This window comes from Stigmatopora argus, chromosome 7 (assembly GCF_051989625.1).
Source record: "Stigmatopora argus isolate UIUO_Sarg chromosome 7, RoL_Sarg_1.0, whole genome shotgun sequence".
NCBI classification, from domain to species: Eukaryota; Metazoa; Chordata; class Actinopteri; order Syngnathiformes; family Syngnathidae; genus Stigmatopora; species Stigmatopora argus.
In genome coordinates, this window is record NC_135393.1 from 11134323 (window position 1) to 11154389 (window position 20067).

General features: G+C 38.4%; 4 protein-coding genes and 2 long non-coding RNA genes across 7 annotated transcripts in view; 3 read left to right on the forward strand and 3 right to left on the reverse strand.

Annotated features, from left to right (window-relative positions):
• Positions 1-4186, reverse strand: part of rfc1 (replication factor C (activator 1) 1) — a 16131-nt gene extending 11945 nt beyond the window's left edge. The window contains exons 1-7 of the mRNA XM_077604679.1: positions 4048-4186; positions 3573-3689; positions 3424-3496; positions 3150-3254; positions 1602-1891; positions 1141-1212; positions 32-109 (exon numbers count right to left, since the gene is read on the reverse strand). Coding sequence (XP_077460805.1) covers positions 32-109; positions 1141-1212; positions 1602-1891; positions 3150-3254; positions 3424-3496; positions 3573-3689; positions 4048-4050 — 738 coding nt within the window. The 5' untranslated portion in view covers positions 4051-4186. The remainder of the gene's footprint in view (positions 1-31; positions 110-1140; positions 1213-1601; positions 1892-3149; positions 3255-3423; positions 3497-3572; positions 3690-4047) is intronic.
• Positions 4187-4927: 741 nt separating this feature from the next.
• On the reverse strand, positions 4928-6172 carry LOC144077540 (type-2 ice-structuring protein-like). The gene is made up of 6 exons (XM_077605378.1): positions 6074-6172; positions 5898-6001; positions 5708-5817; positions 5498-5617; positions 5299-5407; positions 4928-5160 (listed from the first exon to the last, which is right to left on the reverse strand). Exons 2-6 carry the CDS (start codon positions 5950-5952, stop codon positions 5093-5095), a joined length of 462 nt encoding a protein of 153 aa, XP_077461504.1. The 5' UTR covers positions 5953-6001; positions 6074-6172; the 3' UTR covers positions 4928-5092.
• Positions 6173-13061: 6889 nt separating this feature from the next.
• Positions 13062-13783, forward strand: LOC144077218 (type-2 ice-structuring protein-like). Its single transcript, XM_077604782.1, has 4 exons — positions 13062-13170; positions 13251-13360; positions 13451-13570; positions 13661-13783. Exons 1-4 carry the CDS (start codon positions 13116-13118, stop codon positions 13781-13783), a joined length of 408 nt encoding a protein of 135 aa, XP_077460908.1. The 5' UTR covers positions 13062-13115.
• A 1241-nt stretch (positions 13784-15024) lies between these two features.
• LOC144076879 (type-2 ice-structuring protein-like) lies at positions 15025-16597 on the forward strand. Its single transcript, XM_077604197.1, has 7 exons — positions 15025-15068; positions 15354-15449; positions 15522-15625; positions 15706-15815; positions 15906-16025; positions 16116-16224; positions 16363-16597. Exons 1-7 carry the CDS (start codon positions 15040-15042, stop codon positions 16428-16430), a joined length of 636 nt encoding a protein of 211 aa, XP_077460323.1. The 5' UTR covers positions 15025-15039; the 3' UTR covers positions 16431-16597.
• Positions 16598-18149: 1552 nt separating this feature from the next.
• Positions 18150-18975, forward strand: LOC144077839 (uncharacterized). The gene is made up of 3 exons (XR_013301116.1): positions 18150-18630; positions 18744-18826; positions 18912-18975. It is a non-coding gene; the product is annotated as an uncharacterized LOC144077839 (long non-coding RNA).
• LOC144077840 (uncharacterized) lies at positions 18441-19932 on the reverse strand. Of its 2 annotated transcripts, none has more exons than XR_013301117.1 (3): positions 19095-19932; positions 18872-19000; positions 18441-18759 (listed from the first exon to the last, which is right to left on the reverse strand). It is a non-coding gene; the product is annotated as an uncharacterized LOC144077840 (long non-coding RNA). The 2 variants fall into 2 exon arrangements; XR_013301118.1 differs by having other exon boundaries at positions 18872-19004.
• Positions 19933-20067: the final 135 nt, after the last annotated feature.

A 20067-nucleotide genomic window follows, 5' to 3' on the forward strand; every position in this document is an offset into this window, starting at 1 on the left:
ACCAAAATTCCGGGCTCAACGTTCTCATCACCTTCTTTGCTTGGGGCTCCTCATCCAGCATCGCGAGAGTTCGTGCAAAGTCTTCATCTTCATGGACTTGCTTCTCCCGCTAAGGTCCGATGGAGAAAGCATGTATTCATCACGTGTACCATACAGCATTCAGAAAGCTTGTGAGATTTAAGAACACTTAAAACCAATCTCTGTGTCGTGGATAATGTTCCTTTTTTTTAGAAAGAATATGCACTAAAATGACTGCATCCCCGACATATACAATCGACCAAGCCATTTGAAAATTGAGCATTCTATAGCTATTTTAAAGTACTCACACAGTCCGTTGATGGCAATGTTCTATCAAATGGAAAACGCAAAACGTCTAACAGTGGCGATGCCCGTCTATATTGGCTCACAGCATGCATCAAGTTTATAGATATGATATCCATGCTTGTGCATAATATTTGTCTACATTTAAAAAAAGGGACATTTTCCTCCTGAACATAAATGTCTTAAACGGAAAAGGAAACAACTATCAATTTAGTGCCTTAATTGGAACAAACCTATCTATTTATGTCTAAAATGCCTTTTCTATATCTGCATTCTCACACTCTTGCCACTGTGACAATGAAATTTCCCGAATACGGGATGAATAAAGTTATCCAATCCAATCCAATGCAAAAACTACAGGTGTGCAAGCAGACCATATATTCTATTGAGAGGAAAAATGCCACAATAGGTGTTATCTAAACTAACGGGCACCTCAATATTCCATGATAATGCAAACTCATAATTTGAGTCACAATACATGCTCATGTTGCGGTACTGATATTTGCTTATATTTGAAACTTGCTATAAGGACAGAACTCCAAATTCATGGTGAGGCAGTTGTGTTAACCATCGTGACGCCTGGCATAAAATTTTTCACTAAATTTCTGATTCTTTATGGAAAAAAAAAAGCTTAATATAGAAAAATACACAAAATTGAAGTTCACGCAGCGAGAACAAAACTTTGTCAGAGAACAAGGAACAATTCCACCAAACTCTTTGACTAGTGATCATTCACTGCCAACCCACACAGTTGAAAAGGATTAGCAATCGATCACTGTCAATGAGTTGATAGAAATGGTTGAACTTTGCGTTGTTTACCTCAGCATCCACCAAAATTTGCAGGTGTCTAGCAAGTTGCTCATCGCTCAGATCATCCGTGTCTTGGGTGGGCTGAAAACAAGAGTACTTATTAGTGACCATTATTTCTCTTTGAAATCTAAACCAGCGGTCCCCAACCTTTTTCTGACCGCAGACCGGCTAAGGGGAAAGGCGACAACTTAAGAAAAAAATTGTGTGGGGGTGGGGTTGTTTGATGAACGACGTCCATGACGGCAAAAAAAACAAGTCCCAAGCATAATAGCAATTATTTATTATTATTATAACAACTTTTCTCATTTCAAGTAGGAGGGCGATATCGAAAACCTTAATTTATTACGCTGACGGACCGGCACCAGGTGGCTCATGGACCGGTACCGGTACACGGACCGGTGGTTGGGGACCACTGATTTAAATAAAGCAAAAATGAGTCGGACAAGAGAAAATGTTCAGTCACTACTCACGGTCTTTCGTTTAGTGCTGCCGACCAGCTTCTTTTCTGAGCGCTGGATGCTTCCGGAGCCAAAATAGTCAAATACGGAGGTGGGTTTTTTGGGGGTCTGAGTGGGTGGGACAGTCTTTGGCGTGACCAGCGTGGTGGGACATTTGACTCCAATTTTCAAGTGAGAGGATGACTTGATGGGAGTTTTAGCAGACTCTTTACCACCAGAGCTTGAGCTTATCTTTTCAGTGGTGCCATTTTGCTTGGTTATGGAGGCCTTCTTCAAGGATTCAAAGTTGTCACTGTCTGAGTCTACAATCAAAGAGGCATGTATTAAAACAAGGGGTGCCCATTACGTAGATCGCCAAGGAACTATCGGTAGATTGCCAAGGTGCTATTGGTAAATCGCACGACAATAACATTTTGATCCCTCCCCTCTGTTGGTTTCCTTAGCTAGGCTCTTATAAATCTGGAACAGAGTTAGGGGGTACTCGGTCGTTTGGTCGCCGGTCTTTTGGTCGCCCGGAAGGTAAGTGATAAATACCATTTAAACCGTTGCTCAAATTCCCTAAATACAAACTGCGAATTACTATTTAGTCATACATAATCCCCTAGTAATTATTAGGCTAAAGAAAAGCTCCAAATTTCCCGGACTTTTATTGTTTTTTGTTGGAGAACTTGTTAAGACCCTGACTGACGTCTCTTCCTAAGGGGACAACTCATGTACATACAAACTCTTATACGCTCACACGTCGGCTCAGTGAAACTGCTCAGGGCGATTGTTGGCTTTTATTGATGCGTAGAACGTGTTGTTTTACCTTGTTCTGTCGCCGGTCTTTTGGTCGCCCGTTGTTTGGGTTCAAGCGACCAAAAGAACGGCGACCAATCGACCGCACACGGAGTTAGGTGCTTAAGAATTTGACATGTCCGCAGTAAGCTTTAGCGTGAATCGAGAGTGGATTTTCACCCTGTTCCCTGCCGCATCCATACATGTTGATAGAGTCTAATGCGAGGTATATCAACATAAATAATTGCTGAGCTTTGCGTGTTGCCTGTAAAAAAAAAAGGTAGATTATGGAAGGTTAGCTCCTTGGGGAAAAAAGTTTGAACACCCCAGTATTAAAATAACCGTCTAATGTTTTTACAGTATAGTAGTTAAAACCACTCAACAGCTCAAAGGTGGAACCATCGCTTTTAATTGTCTAACGCTGGGGTGTCAAACTTATTTTTTGTCACGGGCCACATCGTAGTTTTGATTTAATCCGGAGGGCCATTACGTCTTCCAACTAGGCTGCCAAAATTAATTGATTAATGAATTGATAGCTTTACCGATCATGCTGATTGATAGATCATTTTTGGACATTTAAATTAATACAAATCTTCTGCAATTATTGATTTGAAAAAAAGACACGAAATATTCGAGCTTAATGAGTTCTGTAAAGAAAACTTCGCGAATAGTTCCACCTGGAACAACTGTGTAACTCAGTGTTGTATTTATGCGCATCACAATACATATTACATTAAAATGGTAGTTTTAAAGATATTTACCTAGTTTAACTGCCCATTTTACCTGTTTCCAAGACGCAGACCACAGGGTCTTTCTTCAAAGATTGTGTAACCTTGCCAACTTTCTGTTTTTTCTTGGACTTTTTGTCTGTCTCCTCTGAGTCAGAATCTGAGTTGACAATAAAACAAAAAGCAAGACAATGAAATGCTTATTGGCGAAAAAAAAAACTACGAGATAGGGTCCGTCTAATTTAAATCATGGACTCATCATAAAATAATTGAAAAACACTCCATTAAAGAAACATCAGTGGTAGATTAGTAGCAAGGAAAATCTGTACCGGATTCTATGATTGCGTGTTTTTTCCGTTTTTTGTCACGCACACGTCTTGCGTCGGTTTCTTGTTTCTTCGTCTGAGGCATAAAAAAATGATAGCATGAAGAGGAGAAAGTTCATGGGAGGGAAATAAAAGTGTCGTTGCTGTCTTGCCTTGGAGCCTTTATTCTTTTTCACCTCTTCGTCTGAGGAAACCAGAATCCTCGTTGTGCTCGTGTTTCCATTGGGAGTCGATTTCTGTGTTGACGGCGCAAAGAATCGCCGAATATCCTGCGATCAAACAAAACCATGTGAGAAAGACATCGATCAAACATCAACTAATTGAGCAGACGCCATTAACTGACAAAAATGTCATGAAATCCAGATGATTCACGCAACGCTAGTTATTGACTCGGTTGCTGGCATAATGATGAAGGAGAATACCGTGTAAACAAATCGTGTTATTTTAAACAGATGAAATCATTCGACATTATTATGGTCGATCGGCTTAGCTAACTAACGGCTCGATTACCGACGTTCTAACGACATCGAGAGAACCTGAAACATAGTTGTGCTGTCTTAAAGTTAGCATATAGCGGCAGAAAGGTCGTAGTTTCGGAAAATGCCACGGCCACAAATGAATCCTTACCATTGTGAACACGGCTGGCGCAGTTCTGTGTCAGGTTTGTTGTCAGTGAAAGACGGAATTTTGCAGCAGCTTGGCGCGAAGTAGGACTCGGTTGTCGCCTGGAGATGACGTATGGTACCTATATTGATAGACTAATATACCGAGGGAAGCCACATGCACTGAAAAATACGTCGACATCATTGCCATTTTGGATGTGGTGACGGGCGCGACTGATGTACAAGGTAACCCAAAAAGATCTGTCCGTTTTTTAATTTGCCATTGAATAAATTGGAAATATATATACACCAATGGTGTCTAAACTTTTTTTCTTCAAAGGGGAATTTTCAGGAAAAATTGAAGTGTGTAAAAGTCAAGTTGAAATCTTTTAGTACTTTCATTTGTTGATCAGAGAATTAGGAAATGATTTTCAAAAAGATTTTGTTAATATTAATTTCTTTAGTTTATTTATTTAATATTACTATCCAATATCCAATTTAATATCCAATGTATTTAATATGAATTCTTTGCCTGCCATTGACGTCAATATACGCCCAATCCATTTTGGTGGGATCGAACATTCGCTGCCAGCCAAATCAAATTGGGCTGGATGTCGGTTGTTATCAATGGGAGTAAAACATAAAACATCTATAACTATCTATAACTAACTTTCTTAAATTATTTATTCGCTTAATAAATATTTTTAAAAATATGTTTTAAAAATCCTTTTTTGCATACATAAATACATTTGTGCACATATTTCATACAAAATCGGTACACTGATCATTTTAAAAGGGTTTAGTTGGTACGTTTTTGACGACTATTTGCATGTGCTGTGTAATTTTCTGTTTTGAACTTGTACTAAGGACAGATGGATTGAAAACAGACTGAGACAGAGATGCACTTTAGTTTATATATATATTTTTTAATCATGATCAACAAAAACATTTGTATCAGCTCCATCCCGTCACTTCACTTAGGCACCGTCATTTGTGTTTTCTTCAAACGATGTTTTCTACCCGAAGCAGCAAAAAACGCCAGCAGGCAGGCTCCACATGCTAGTAGACCCCTAAAGATGTCTTCCACACACAAATGGAAGGGTAGAGCTACAGGGCACGTCATCCCAGCATTTGTTCACTGTGGGCACAAATCAAAGAATCAAAATTATGATTCGGTTTGCTTAAAGAAGATGGACTCAGAACAATGTTTAAGACTATCACAATGAAATAAAGTCGCTCATCAAAACTCAGGGTATGCTCCATCAATGAGACTTACCACTAGAATTAATCTCTATACAGCACTGTGACAGCTCGTTGTCTGGCTTGAGTGGACACCAGTAGGTATGCAACATTTGAGTACCATCCATCCAGAACCAGGCTCCAGCCTGTAAAACCAATGATCGACTTGTTCATGTGCCTGACGTCCAACATAAACTGTACATATTCCATACAACTAGTATCCTATGATGTCTTACAGTTTGGCAATCGGTGCCTCCAACCCAGGCAGGTGCATTGTTAGCCAGTCCTTTAATGAAGGTGTGTTCCTCATCGCTGCGTATAGATGCAAGATTCCCTCCAAGCTGCTGGCAAGCTGCCTGTAGTGGGTACAAGCAAAGAAATGTCTCCAAAACATCCAAAGCATCACCTTCCAATGAGTTGACAAGCCATTAAAAAACATCATTGACCTCAGCCTGCACCCAGATCTTGATATTATTATCAAAGAAGTAACAACGGTCCTTGAATGGGCTCCAGCCAGGTGGACAGGCTGCTGCTTCCAATACGTGAGTGTGGTTATCTTCGAGAGAAACCAAGAAGAGTGGGTGAGCGTGGAACAAATCCTGTCGATTCACTGATCACACACGCATGGATACTCACGATCAGCAGTAGCCAGTGCCACAATGGCACACAAAACTAAAGACACAGCCAGCATTTTGGTGAAGAATTCAAATGAAGACTGAGATATACCCTCTGAAATAGAACTGTTAAAAAAAGGCAGTTGTTTGTTACTAGTCGGCGTTAGGAATATGAGATAATAGGATGTAAGCGCAAACCTGCAGCTGAGTGCTTCTTCTTGCTTGGTTGTCCCGTGTACAATTTGTGGCCAGGACCTTCTGCTATATACTGTCAGTTGACCTTCTAATGTTTGCCTAAATCGACTCAATAAAAATCAAAGTGCACTATTGCTTCATATTTGTATAACAATATTGCCTAATCATTGAATAACTACAAGTTAGACATGTCATAAATGATGAATATAGATTTTATGGAGATTTTTTTTCTCAAATCTAAACACAAATGTCAAATTATTGATCAGATATATACTAAAAGTGGGTACAAATATTGAAATCTGGCAGTAGTTGGAGAACAAGTAAACTATCTATGTTCACAGTAGCATGTCACTCACATTATAAGATAAAAACCCAACCAAACCTGCTCTTACTGAGGATATTAATGTTCATTAGCTTTCCTTCATTTCCATTGTCTTCATTGAAAAGATGTCACTGATGGTCTAGTCTAGTGCAAGGGTGTCAAACTCAATTTGATCTCATGTGGGCCAAACCAGTTTATCTTTGGCCCAAAAGGTTAGTAACTTACCATAGATGGACTTACCATGGATAGTAATCCATTTTGACGAGGAGGGGTGAATGAACGAACAATGATTAGCTCCTCCAAGTCAAAATGAATAGGACATCTAGTGCCGTCAATGGCACTGAAAGATGCAAATCCACATCTAGTTTAAATGAATTGGGTGTCTGTCACTGTCAATGGCGGGCAATGTGTTAATTTGTCATTTTTGGGTAGATACAGGTCACTGTAAATTTTTGATCATTTTCTATAGATTTGGGGTAATTTCCTGTGTGCTTCCGGTTCATTGGTTGCTTTCTGAGGATTTTGGGGGTATTTCCAGTTTATGTCCTGTTAGTTTGGGGCCATTTTAAGGTATCTTTTTAACTCGTTGGCTTCCAGTCACGACGCCGTCTTTAATGCGAGGGGCGAAAGAATGAATGTTATAGCGGATAGGAAATTGAGCAAAGTGACATATGGCGCACATTTGATCACTCACTGAATTTAAGTTTTACAGCGTTCATGTTGAAAAGAAATGAAAGGATTTTGTTCTATATTTGCAATACGTATTAATGAGCTACGTAGGGCCTGTCAGGCAAAACAACATTGCGGACCTGATTGGATTGGATAACTTTATTCATCCCGTATTCGGGAAATTTCGTTGTCACAGTAGCAAGAGGGTGAGAATGCAGAAATAGGAAAGGCATTTTAGACATAAATAGATAGGTAATAAGTAAGTTAATAAATAAATACATGAATAAATATATAAATAAATAAGCGTGTCTCTGAAGTATATATATATATATATATATACATATATACACATATATATATATATATACATACATATATACACATATATACACACATATATATATATATACATACATACATATATATACACATATATATATACATATATATTTATATATATACATATATATACATATATATATACACATATATACACACATATATACATATATATACACATATATATACACATATATATACATATATATACATATATATATACACATATATACACACATATATACATATATATACACATATATACACACATATATATACATATATACACATATATATACATATATATATAGATATATACACATATATACATATATATATACATATACATATATATACATATATACGTATATATATATATATATATATATATATATATACATATACATACATATACATATATATACACATATATACATACATATATATATACATACATATATATACATACATATATATATACATACACATATATTAGCACATATATACATACATAAACATAGATGTACATGCATGCATACGGTAGGTCTTAACACTCAGCCATTTTTTGGGTTCAAGAGCCTGACAGCTGATAAGGCATCCCCAACAGAGCACTGCATAAAACACTGTAGATGCCACCACAGTGTCGTAGAAAGTCCTCAGCAGTATCCTGCACACTCCAAAGGACCGTAGACTCCTCAGTAGGTAGATCTAACCCTATACATACAATTGCATCAAAGTGCTATAAACAGCATAAATATAAAATTATACATGAATTGTCGGGTTCAAGAGAAACTAACCCGTCCAAGTCCTCGGAGATAAAAAAAAAAAGAAATAATTTTAAAAAACAGTCCAACAACCTGGACTAAGGATCAGTCAACAGGAGGCAAACTGGAAAGACGATTGAAATGGCAAACTTCAATATTTGCTGACAGGAATCATCGGTCAACAACCTTTTTGGAAACATTTACGGGAATATGTCTGGTGACTTTGATTTATATTGAGTATTGAGAGAGAGAGACAGAATAAAAAATCAAAGTGCACTGTTGCTTCATATTTGTACATTACTACTGTCTGATTATTGAACCACTAAAGGTTAGACAATTTTCATAAATGGATGATATTGACTTTCAGGAATCATCAGTCAACAACCTTTTTGGGAACATTTACAGGAATATCTCTGGTGACCTTGATTTGTATTGTGTATTGAGAAAGAGAGAGACAGAATGAGTGAGTAAGTGAGAAAGACAAAGAGAGGACATTTTCAAAACCGCTTTTGATAGTGACTAATTCGCCAAAGAGTGCTTGCCATATAGATCTACTTGTAAATCCACCTTGTTCACATAGTCACACATCTATCAATCATACCACATAATGTATGTCATTCAAATAGCCTGATCAGGAGGCCAGTAGTAACAATCCACTGAGTGTTATATCTAAGGGGGCTTGACGCCATTTCACGTTCGGCATTGTCATCGTTGGCCAAGATGTTTTACAATATTGCAGGTGTCAAGTTTATAAGAGCACTTTCTTGAGATAATGAGCGGGTTCCATCATGTTTTCTTGTCACCTAGAAACAGGGATGTGTTCAACCATTTAAAAAAAAAAGAAGAAGGCCAATCTGCATCCAAGTACTCTTCTTGATCGCTGACAATTTTGACACGTTAGCTTTTCTTCACCCAGTTATATTCAAATATTTAGTGATTAATGAATGAATACTCTTTATGGTACTTTGGTGATGGTAATGCAAAGTGCAGGGAAACTGGGACATAGGAAAACACAGCCATGCCATCAATACAAAAAAAGGCCTGCTTTAATTTGTTATCTCGGACCCAATAAAATGAAGTCAAGAAGGAAAGAATGATGGCAAGTTCCTTATTATTACAACAATAAGTAAGAGCAGGTTTACAGGGGGAAAACCCACACAGAACATGAAAACCCACTGGAGATTGAGCCCTTGATTTCCGAACTGTGAGGCGGACGTGCTAACCACTCCCCACCTTTTATGAAATATCTGAACACTAATTTGAACTCTGCAATGTGATTTTCTTTTTAATTCGACAGAAAGTCAATATCATCCATTTATGAAACTTGTCTATCCTTTAGTGGTTCAATAACCAGACAGTAATGTACAAATATGAAGCAACAGTGCACTTTGATTTTTTATTCTCTACTCAATACAAATCAAAGTCACCAGAGATATTCCAGTAAATGTTCCCAAAAAGGTTGTTGACCGATGTTACCTGTCAGCAAATATTGCAGTTTGCCATTTCAATCGTCTTTCCAGTTTGACTCCTGTTGACTGATCCTTAGTCCAGGTTGTTGGACCGATTTTTTATTTTTTTATCTCTGAGGACTTGGACGTGTTAGTTTCTCTTGAACCCGACATTTCATGTATAATTTTATATTTATGCTGTTTATAGTACTTTGATGCAATTGTATGTATAGGGTTGATCAGGTCCGCAGTGTTGTTTTGCCTGACAGGCCCTACGTAACTCATTAATATTGCAAATACAGAACAACATCCTTTCATTTCTTTTCAACATGAACGCTGTAAAACTTAAATTCAGTGAGTGATCAAATGCGCGCAGTATGTCACTTTGCTCAATTTCCTATCCGCTGTAACATTCATTCTTTCGCCCCTCGCATTAAAGACGGCGTTGTGACTGGAAGCCAACGAGTTAAAAAGGTACCTTAAAATGGCCTAAAACCAACAGGACGTAAACTGGAAATACCCCCAATATCCCCAGAAAGCAAATCAGATAGAAAATGATCCAACATTTACAGTGACCTGTATCTACCCAAAAATGACAGCAAAGTGAAAATTAATTAAATTAATAAAAATAGGAAAAATACAAAAAGCAAACCAGGCTGCTTTCTCCTCAGGAAAACAGCTTTCCAGTTCTCTGCAACAGTTACATTCACATCAATTAATATCCAGAAACAAATGCACACATTTATAATTCTGAAAAGAATGGAACCCACTAAAATGTAACCACCCCTTGTTTGTCAAGGTTAATATTTTTAGCATAGCTGTGTCCTTTAGAGCAATCTTCAACACCATAAAACCGGACATTCTGACTAACAAACTCTCCCACCTTGGACTATCCTCTTCAATCTGCTGCTGGATAAAGAACTTCTTGACCAACCGACCACAGACTGTTAGACTTGGTCCCCACCTCTCTTCCTCCATTACACTGAGCACTGGCTCCCCTCAAGGCTGTGTACTGAGTCCTCTTCTGTAGTCCCTGTACACATACGACTGTACACCCACCCACCAGTCTAACGCCATCATCAAATTCGCTGACGACACCACTGTGGTCGGACTCATCTCAGGAGGGGATGAGTCGGCTTACAGAGATGAGGTCAACAAATTGTCTTCGTGGTGCTCGGTGAACAATCTCACACTGAACACCACGAAAACTAAAGAAATAATCCTGGACTTTCGCAAACACGGCACAGATCTGGCCCCACTCCTCATAAATGGAGTATGTGTAGACAGGGTCCAGTCCTTTAAATTCCTGGGGGTCCACGTCACGGATAAGCTCTCATGGTCTACAAACATCACGGCAGTGGTGAAGAAGGCTCAGAAACGACTCCATTTCCTCAGGGTACTTAGGAAGAACAACTTGGGCACCAAGCTTCTGATAACCTTCTATAGAACCACTGTAGAGAGCATCCTGGCGTACTGCATCACAGTGTGGTACGCTGGAAGCACGGCGGCAGACAAAAAGGCCATGCAGAAAGTGATTAACACTGCCCAGAGGATTGTCGGCTGCTCTCTGCCCTCACTGGAAGACATTGCCAGCCCTCGTTACCTCAGCAGGGCCAAGAACATCATAGGGGACCCTTACCACCCTGGTCACAATCTGTTCCAGCTGCTGCCCTCTGGCAGACGCTATAGGTCCCACAAAGCACGGACAAATAGGCTTAAGGACAGTTTTTCTTATATTATATATATATATATATATATATATATATTAATTAAAACTCATTACTTATAAAATGCATACTAATCAAGTCCCAATTCATTCAATAATGTGTATCGCGTTGCATATTAAACTCAGTTTGAAATTCTAAATATCCCAATCTAGTAGTCTTTTTATCAAATGTAACATTCCATTGTCTTTGGAGTTTGTCTATCATCTCCTATAAAACTTTCTTAATCAATATTTTTCCTAATCTTTTCTAAATTTTTCAATAGTCAGGCATGAAATTAAACTCTAGTTACATTTCTATCCATTGTAGTTTCTTTTTTCTTTCTGATCATTTACTCTCTGTAAGAAGGTTTAGTCTCAATTGTTTACTTTTAACTATCTGTAACAAGGTTTAGTCTCAATTGAAACGCTTTCACCCCTTTTCATGGAGACAACCAATACAAAAAGTTCCCTGTGGTTTATAGCATTGATCCTTGAGCAATAATCTTTTGCATTGCTCCCCGAGCAATAATCTCTCCAATCAATATTGGAGTGCTTGCCATCACGTCTGATCATGTCAAGAAGTTTATTTTACCTGTCTCCTCAAACGTTTCAACTGAGAGGACCTTCTTACAGTGCAAAGGTGGATCCGCATCCTCCTTTCCAGCTTGTTTTGGCCAGTTCCAACCGTGTAGTGAATAATGGCGATTTATATGGTCTACCAAATAGGATTTGAACTCGTTATGTACGCGCAGTGATTTCATAACGAAATATGGAAGCTTTTGTTAATCCCGTCAATTATTTTGTTAACACCATTTGGGTGACATTATCTCTATAAATCAATGGTTCTTTGGAATTCCACATCATGCACTGTCTTTGTTTTTCCATCTCAGTGCTCTCAAATTCCGCATTTTGCATAGCAGATTTGTTCCTCCACTTCAAGTTTAACATTTGGAGTACTGCTGCTGCATTTTCATCGAAAATTTAATTTGGCGAAATCTATTTTTTTTGCAATAGTGCATCTTTCAGTGCCATTGACGGCACTAGACGTCCTATTCATTTTGACTTGGAGGAGCTAATCATTGTTCGTTCATTCACCCCTCCTCGTCAAAATGGATTACTATACATGGTAAGTCCATCTATGGTAAGTTACTAAGCTTTTGGGCCAAAGATAAACTGGTTTGGCCCACATGAGATCAAATTGAGTTTGACACCCTTGCACTAGACTAGACCATCAGTGACATCTTTTCAATGAAGACAATGAAAATGAAGGAAAGCTAATGAACATTAATATCGTCAGTAAGAGCAGGTTTGGTTGGGTTTTTATCTTATAATGTGAGTGACATGCTACTGTGAACATAGATAGTTTACTTGTTCTCCAACTACTGCCAGATTTCAATATTTGTACCCACTTTTAATATATGTCTGATCAATAATTTGACTTTTGTGTTTAGATTTGAGGAAAAAAAATCTCCATAAAATCTATATTAATCATTTATGACATGTCTAACTTATAGTGATTCAATGATTAGGAGATATTAATATACAAATATGAAGCAATAGTGCACTTTGATTTTTATTGAGTCGATTTAGGCAAACATTAGAAGGTCAACTGACAGTATATATAAGAGAAGGTCCTGGCCACAAATTGTACACGGGACAACCAAGCAAGAAGAAGCAGGTTTGCGCTTAAATCCTATTATCTCATATTCCTAACGCCGACTAGTAACAAACAACGGCCTTTTTTAACAGTTCTATTTCAGAGGGTATATCTCAGTCTTCATTTGAATTCTTCACCAAAATGCTGGCTGTGTCTTTAGTTTTGTGTGCCATTGTGGCACTGGCTACTGCTGATCGTGAGTATCCATGCGTGTGTGATCAGTGAATCGGCAGGATTTGTTCCACGCTCACCCACTCTTCTTGGTTTCTCTCGAAGATAACCACACTCACGTATTGGAAGCAGCAGTCTGTCCAGTTGGCTGGAGCCCATTCAAGGACCGTTGTTACTTCTTTGATAATAATATCAAGATCTGGGTGGAGGCTGAGGTCAATGATGTTTTTTAATGGCTTGTCAACTCATTGGAAGGTGATGCTTTGGATGTTTTGGAGACATTTCTTTGCTTGTACCCACTACAGGCAGCTTGCCAGCGGCATGGAGGGAATCTTGCATCCATACGCAGCGGTCAGGAACACATTTTCATTAAAGGACTGGCTGACAATGCACCTGCCTGGGTTGGAGGCAGCGATTGCCAAACTGTGAGACATCATAGGATACTAGTTGTATGGAATATGTACAGTTTATGTTGGACGTAAGGCACATGAACAAGTCGATCATTGGTTTTACAGCCTGGAGCCTGGTTCTGGATAGATGGTACTCAAATGTTTTATACCTACTGGTGTCCACTCAAACCAGACAACGAGCTGTCACAGGGCTGTCTAGAGATTAATTCTGGTGGTAAGTCTCATTGATGGAGCATACTCTGAGTTTTGATGAGCGACTTCATTTCATTGTGATAGTCTTATACATTGTTCTGAGTCCATCTGCTTTAAGCAAACCGAATCCTAATTTTGATTTTCTGATTTGTGCCCACAGTGAACAAATGCTGGGATGACGTGCCCTGTAGCTCTACCCTTCCATTTGTGTGTGGAATAAATCTTTAGGGGTCTACTAGCATGTAGAGCCTGCCTGCTGGCCTTTTTTGCTGCTTCGGGTAGAAAACATCATCTGAAGAAAACACAAATGACGGTGCTTAAGTGAAGTGACGGGATGGAGCTGATACAAATGTTTTTGTTGATCATGATTAAAAAGATATATATATAAACTAAAGTGCATCTCTGTCTGAGTCTGTTTTCAATCCATCTGTCCTTAGTACAAGTTCAAAAAAGAAAAAGAAAATTACACAGCGCATGCAAATTGTGTATAGAGGTGCTTTAAGGGGTTCGTTTGGAATAGATTTATAACTTTTGCACTTACATTTCATGTATAATTTTATATTTATGCTGTTTATAGTACTTTGATGCAATTGTATGTATAGGGTTGATCAGGTCCGTGGTGTTGTTTTGCCTGACAGGCCCTACGTAGCTCATTAATATTGCAAATACAGAACAACATCCTTTCATTTCTTTTCAACGTGAACGCTGTAAAACTTAAATTCAGTGAGTGATCAAATGCCACTTTGCTCAATTTCCTATCCGCTATAACATTCATTCTTTCGCCCCTCGCATTAAAGACAGCGTTGTGACTGGAAGCCAACGAGTTAAAAAGGTACCTTAAAATGGCCTAAAACCAACAGGACGTAAACTGGAAATACCCCCAAAATCATCAGAAAGCAAATCTATAGAAAATGATCAAAAATTTACAGTGACCTGTATCTACCCAAAAATGACAACAAAGTGAAAATTAACACATTGCCCGCCATTGACAGTGATAGACATCCAACTCACTTAAACTAGATGTGGATTCGCATCTTTCAGTGCCATTGACGGCGCTAGACTTCCTGTTCATTTTGACTTGGAGGAGCTAATCATTGTTCGTTCATTCACCCCCCCTCGTCAAAATGGATTACTATCCATGGTAAGTCCATCTATGGTAAGTTACTAACCTTTTGGGCCAAAGATAAACTGGTTTGGCCCACATGAGATCAAATTGAGTTTGACACCCTTGCACTAGACTAGACCATCAGTGACATCTTTTCAATGAAGACAATGGAAATGAAGGAAAGCTAATGAACATTAATATCCTCAGTAAGAGCAGGTTTGGTTGGGTTTTTATCTTATAATGTGAGTGACATGCTACTGTGAACATAGATAGTTTACTTGTTCTCCAACTACTGCCAGATTTCAATATTTGTACCCACTTTTAGTATATATCTGATCAATAATTTGACATTTGTGTTTAGATTTGAGGAAAAAAAGATCTCCATAAAATCTATATTAATCATTTATGACATGTCTAACTTATAGTGATTCAATGATTAGGCAATATTGTTATACAAATATGAAGCAACAGTGCACTTTGATTTTTATTGAGTCGATTTAGGCAAACATTAGAAGGTCAACTGACAGTATATAAGAGAAGGTCCTGGCCACAAATTGTACACGGGACAACAAAGCAAGAAGAAGCACTCAGCTGCAGGTTTGCGCTTACATCCTATTATCTCATATTCCTAACGCCGACTAGTAACAAACAACTGCCTTTTTTTAACAGTTCTATTTCAGAGGGTATATCTCAGTCTTCATTTGAATTCTTCACCAAAATGCTGGCTGTGTCTTTAGTTTTGTGTGCCATTGTGGCACTGGCTACTGCTGATCGTGAGTATCCATGCGTGTGTGATGAGTGAATCGACAGGATTTGTTCCACGCTCACCCACTCTTCTTGGTTTCTCTCGAAGATAACCACACTCACGTATTGGAAGCAGCAGCCTGTCCACCTGGCTGGAGCCCATTCAAGGACCGTTGTTACTTCTTTGATAATAATATCAAGATCTGGGTGGAGGCTGAGGTCAATGGTGTTTTTTAATGGCTTGTCAACTCATTGGAAGGTGATGCTTTGGATGTTTCGGAGACATTTCTTTGCTTGTACCCACTACAGGCAGCTTGCCAGCAGCTTGGAGGGAATCTTGCATCTATACGCAGCGATGAGGAACACACCTTCATTAAAGGACTGGCTAACAATGCACCTGCCTGGGTTGGAGGCAGCGATTGCCAAGCTGTAAGACATCATAGGATACTAGTTGTATGGAATATGTACAGTTTATGTTGGACGTTAGGCACATGAACAAGTCGATCATTGGTTTTACAGGCTGGAGCCTGGTTCTGGATGGATGGTACTCAAATGTTGCATACCTACTGGTGTCCACTCAAGCCAGACAACGAGCTGTCACAGTGCTGTCTAGAGATTAATTCTAGTGGTAAGTCTCATTGATGGAGCATACTCTGAGTTTTGATGAGCGACTTCATTTCATTGTGATAGTCTTATACATTGTTCTGAGTCCATCTGCTTTAAGCAAACCGAATCCTAATTTTGATTCTTTTATTTGTGCCCACAGCGAACAAATGCTGGGATGACGTGCCCTGTAGCTCTACCCTTCCATATGTGTGTGGAAGACATCTTTAGGGGTCTACTAGCATGTAGAGCCTGCCTGCTGGCCTTTTTTGCTGCTTCGGGTAGAAAACATAATCTGAAGAAAACACAAATGACGGTGCTTAAGTGAAGTGACGGGATGGAGCTGATACAAATGTTTTTGTTGATCATGATTAAAAAATATATATATATAAACTAAAGTGCATCTCTGTCTGAGTCTGTTTTCAATCCATCTGTCCTTAGTACAAGTTCAAAAAAGAAAAATAAATTTACACAGCACATGCAAATTGTGTATAGAGGTGCTTTAAGGGGTTCGTTTGGAATAGATTTATAACTTTTGCACTGTAGACATGCAAAGTGCAAGGGAAATATGTTCATGGTTAGAGATAGACAAGTGCTAAATGTTTAATGTTGCTATTCTGGTGCATAATGACCAGTACCTGATAGGCCAAATACATTTTTTGATTAAAAATATATATACATATTCAACCCCCCTTCCCAAATTCTTGATTAAACCCAGATTAAAAAGAAAAGAGTATTTCTTTATGTTAAAAGTTCCAGTTACTATTTTCGATGCCTAGATTTCATTAAAGTCACTTGCCCTATAAAGGGTTGAACGTTTTTCTAAAGCTGTCTACTTTAGGGACCACTGTCCCTGAAAGGGTTAAATTGGTGTCACAAAGCTCTAAGAGCAAGGCAGTTGTCAAACATATCACATATCTTTCAATAACCACTGCCATTTTTTTTTAAAATGAAATCACCTACCCCTCTTTCTTGGAAAAAAGCAGTCCTGTTTTGCTGGGGTTTTGGTGAATGGGTGTGTTTACCTTGTGTGTCCTGTTCGCGAGATTGTATGCGTTTCACCTGCTGTGTCTCTTTCAGCTGTCCTTCCCTTGTGTGACCCAGGTGTTTGTGATTGCCATCAATCACTGTCTGTGTGTTTAAACCCCGTGTTTTTGTACGTCCATGTGGGAGTTACCTTATTTTCTCGCATATACGCCGTATTTGTAACTAATAAAAAATGATGACTGAATCAAGGGTACGGCTCATGTGCGCACAAGACTTGCTATACTCTTTTTCACCATTAGATGTCGGCAAAGTAACATTTTCTATTAGTTGTTAACTTTCAGTTTTGCAGTAAAAAAACAACCATTACTGGATGAATTAATTCCCTATGATATTGATCCTAATCATGTGCTTTTGATTCATACAGTATCTCAGAAATACCACGTGCGATGATTTTTCTCAAGATTTTCCCTTCAAAGTGAAACATTTGCACTCCCCATTAAAAACTTGAATATGGAGGTGAAAATTGTGAATCAGGGGCGGCTTATACGCGAAAAATTGTAATATTCAACGTTTTTAAGACAATTTGTAGAGGGCGGCTTATACGTGGGGGCGGCTCATATTCGGGTGAATACGGTATGTCGTCGTTTCGTCGGTGGGCGTATTTGTCATTCCCCGTTAAGTTTGTTACCTTGTTTACTTTCTCCAGTGTTAGGTTTGTAAGGTTTTGTTTGTACACTTTTTAAAGTTGAGATTAAACCCTTCCGTTGTTTCACCTGCACTCCCGTTTTGTTGCCGGACAAGCTTAACAAAAGCATTTTTTTAAACATGTTTTGCTATTTTTAAGGTCATAAACAAGTAGCACACAGCTCTATGAGCAAGGCTGTTTTCTCTCAAACATATCGCATAGCTTTCAATGACCACTGACAGTTTTTATGAAGTCACCTCTCTTTCTGGAAGTTCCTTGTTCCTCTCACTTGGTTTTTCCTCTTGCGTTTGATACATTTTGGATGGTTTAAAACTGGGTTTGGGTGTGGCCACAAAAACTGTCTGACATGTCCCCTCTGTCCCCCTAAAAAGTTATACCATTGCTCTCATACCTTTTGGTGGTTGTCTTAACAAAAGGTGTGAGAAGCAATGTGCTAATGATGTGACGCACCCAAGAATTAATGAATGTCTAGCTGTTGAAGGTTAACTAAATGAGAGGTGTTGTTCACAAATCTTATGTTGGACACGGGACACCAGAGCAAGACCAAGTCCGCATTTGCAGCTTTATATTGACAATTTTTTTTGTCTCCTCACATTCAGATGGTTGAGATTGATCGAATCTTTTATATTACACATTTAAATCGATTTTCTTTCTGTCTTCAAACATCTGATTTCATCACCAAAATGCTGTGTGCGTCCTTACTTTTTTTTGCTTTTGTGATTCCGACTACAGGTCAAGGTAAGTATCCGTGTGCATACGATGGCTCCATCCAATGGTGTCAACGAGGCAGGTCTGTGACCACTCACAATGTCCTATCTGTCCACTCGGCAACCATTGTAATACATTTGCAGCAGTCTGTCCACCGGCCTGGATAAAATATAACAAGCAGTGTTTCTACTATGATGGAACGCTCAAGACCTGGGTCGAGGCTCAGGTCATTATTTTTTTTTGTATGTGGTTTGTCAAATCGCTGACTGACCTGCACATACGTGATGTTCCTCTGGATCTTCCAACTCTAGGCCCGTTGCCAAGTCTTTGGAGGCAACCTTGCCTCAGTACACAATGAAGAAGAATATGCCTTTATTCAGACGCTGACTGAGACACCAACCTGGCTTGGAGGAACAGATTGCCAAAGGGTAAATTCATAGTTAATCGAATGAACTATTTTTTATGATTCTCAAAACAACATGGTTATCACTTACTCCAGACAGGAGCCTGGTTCTGGATTGATGGTACCCCGCTGATGTTTAGATTCTGGTGTATTCTAAAACCAGATAATGATCTCACACAGTGCTGTCTACAGATGAATACTGGTGGTAAATTACACATTCACAACTGACCACTTAGATGATATGGACAAAACATCACTGGTTAAATCTTGCTTTATTGCTTTGCTTATTATTTTTTACGTGACATAGCAGGGTTGGAAGTCAAATTTAAACATTCAGAGGAAAGACACAATGTTTCATGGGGTAAAATTGTTTGAATTATTCCAGAAACATCTTTCATTAATTGAATGTTAAGTGCCAAATCTATAATGAGGATCAACTAGCTTGCAGTGGTGATCCCTAAGTGGATTAAATGAAATATCAGTCTGTTAACTGTTCAATAATTCCATTTTGTAGCAGGTACTCCACCGAGATGTAATACATTTATATATAGTGATATCTATATGCATTATTGTCTGCATATCAAGCTGAGGCTATTATGTTTAACTATAGCAGACCATGAAATCACAAACATTATTTACCCAACTGTTTGTTTACAGTAAACAAATGCTGGGATGATATGACTTGTAGCACTATGCTTCCATTTGTGTGTGCAAGACCTCTTTAGAAAAGGTATGTAAAGCCACCCTTATTTTTGTTGTCGTCCAAATGATGTCTCAATGACAAAAACATATTTTTCACTTTCAAAAGAATATAGGATCAAGGCAGACTGTGGACAACCTTCCAGTGTAAAGCTGCTGTGAAGAGAAATGTTTTTTTGTTTTCACTTGATTTTACATCAAGTTTATATATATATATATATATATATATATATATATATATATATATATATATATAAAACATTACACTGAAGTATGTTAGGTGTTTTTTTGTGAAAATGTCAGTCAAATGTGACCATGTTAGCAATTTACTTAATGAAGACTTCCAAATGTCCTTTTCTAATGAC

What these genes read in the sequence shown, in the direction of transcription:
- LOC144077540 (XM_077605378.1), bottom strand. Translation starts at nt 5,952, where the DNA reads ATGCTGGCTGTGTCTTTAGTTTTGTGTGCCATTGTGGCACTGGCTACT. An exon ending in AGATCTGGGTGCAGGCTGAG is followed by an intron (nt 5,618 to 5,707) that starts GTCAATGATGTT and finishes TACCCACTACAG; the next exon opens with GCAGCTTGCCAGCAGCTTGG. An exon ending in TATAGAGATTAATTCTAGTG is followed by an intron (nt 5,161 to 5,298) that starts GTAAGTCTCATT and finishes TTGTGCCCACAG; the next exon opens with TGAACAAATGCTGGGATGAC.
- LOC144077218 (XM_077604782.1), top strand. Translation starts at nt 13,116, where the DNA reads ATGCTGGCTGTGTCTTTAGTTTTGTGTGCCATTGTGGCACTGGCTACT. An exon ending in GGCACTGGCTACTGCTGATC is followed by an intron (nt 13,171 to 13,250) that starts GTGAGTATCCAT and finishes TTTCTCTCGAAG; the next exon opens with ATAACCACACTCACGTATTG. An exon ending in AGATCTGGGTGGAGGCTGAG is followed by an intron (nt 13,361 to 13,450) that starts GTCAATGATGTT and finishes TACCCACTACAG; the next exon opens with GCAGCTTGCCAGCGGCATGG.
- LOC144076879 (XM_077604197.1), top strand. Translation starts at nt 15,040, where the DNA reads ATGAACATTAATATCCTCAGTAAGAGCAG. An exon ending in GAGGCAGCGATTGCCAAGCT is followed by an intron (nt 16,026 to 16,115) that starts GTAAGACATCAT and finishes TTGGTTTTACAG; the next exon opens with GCTGGAGCCTGGTTCTGGAT. An exon ending in TCTAGAGATTAATTCTAGTG is followed by an intron (nt 16,225 to 16,362) that starts GTAAGTCTCATT and finishes TTGTGCCCACAG; the next exon opens with CGAACAAATGCTGGGATGAC.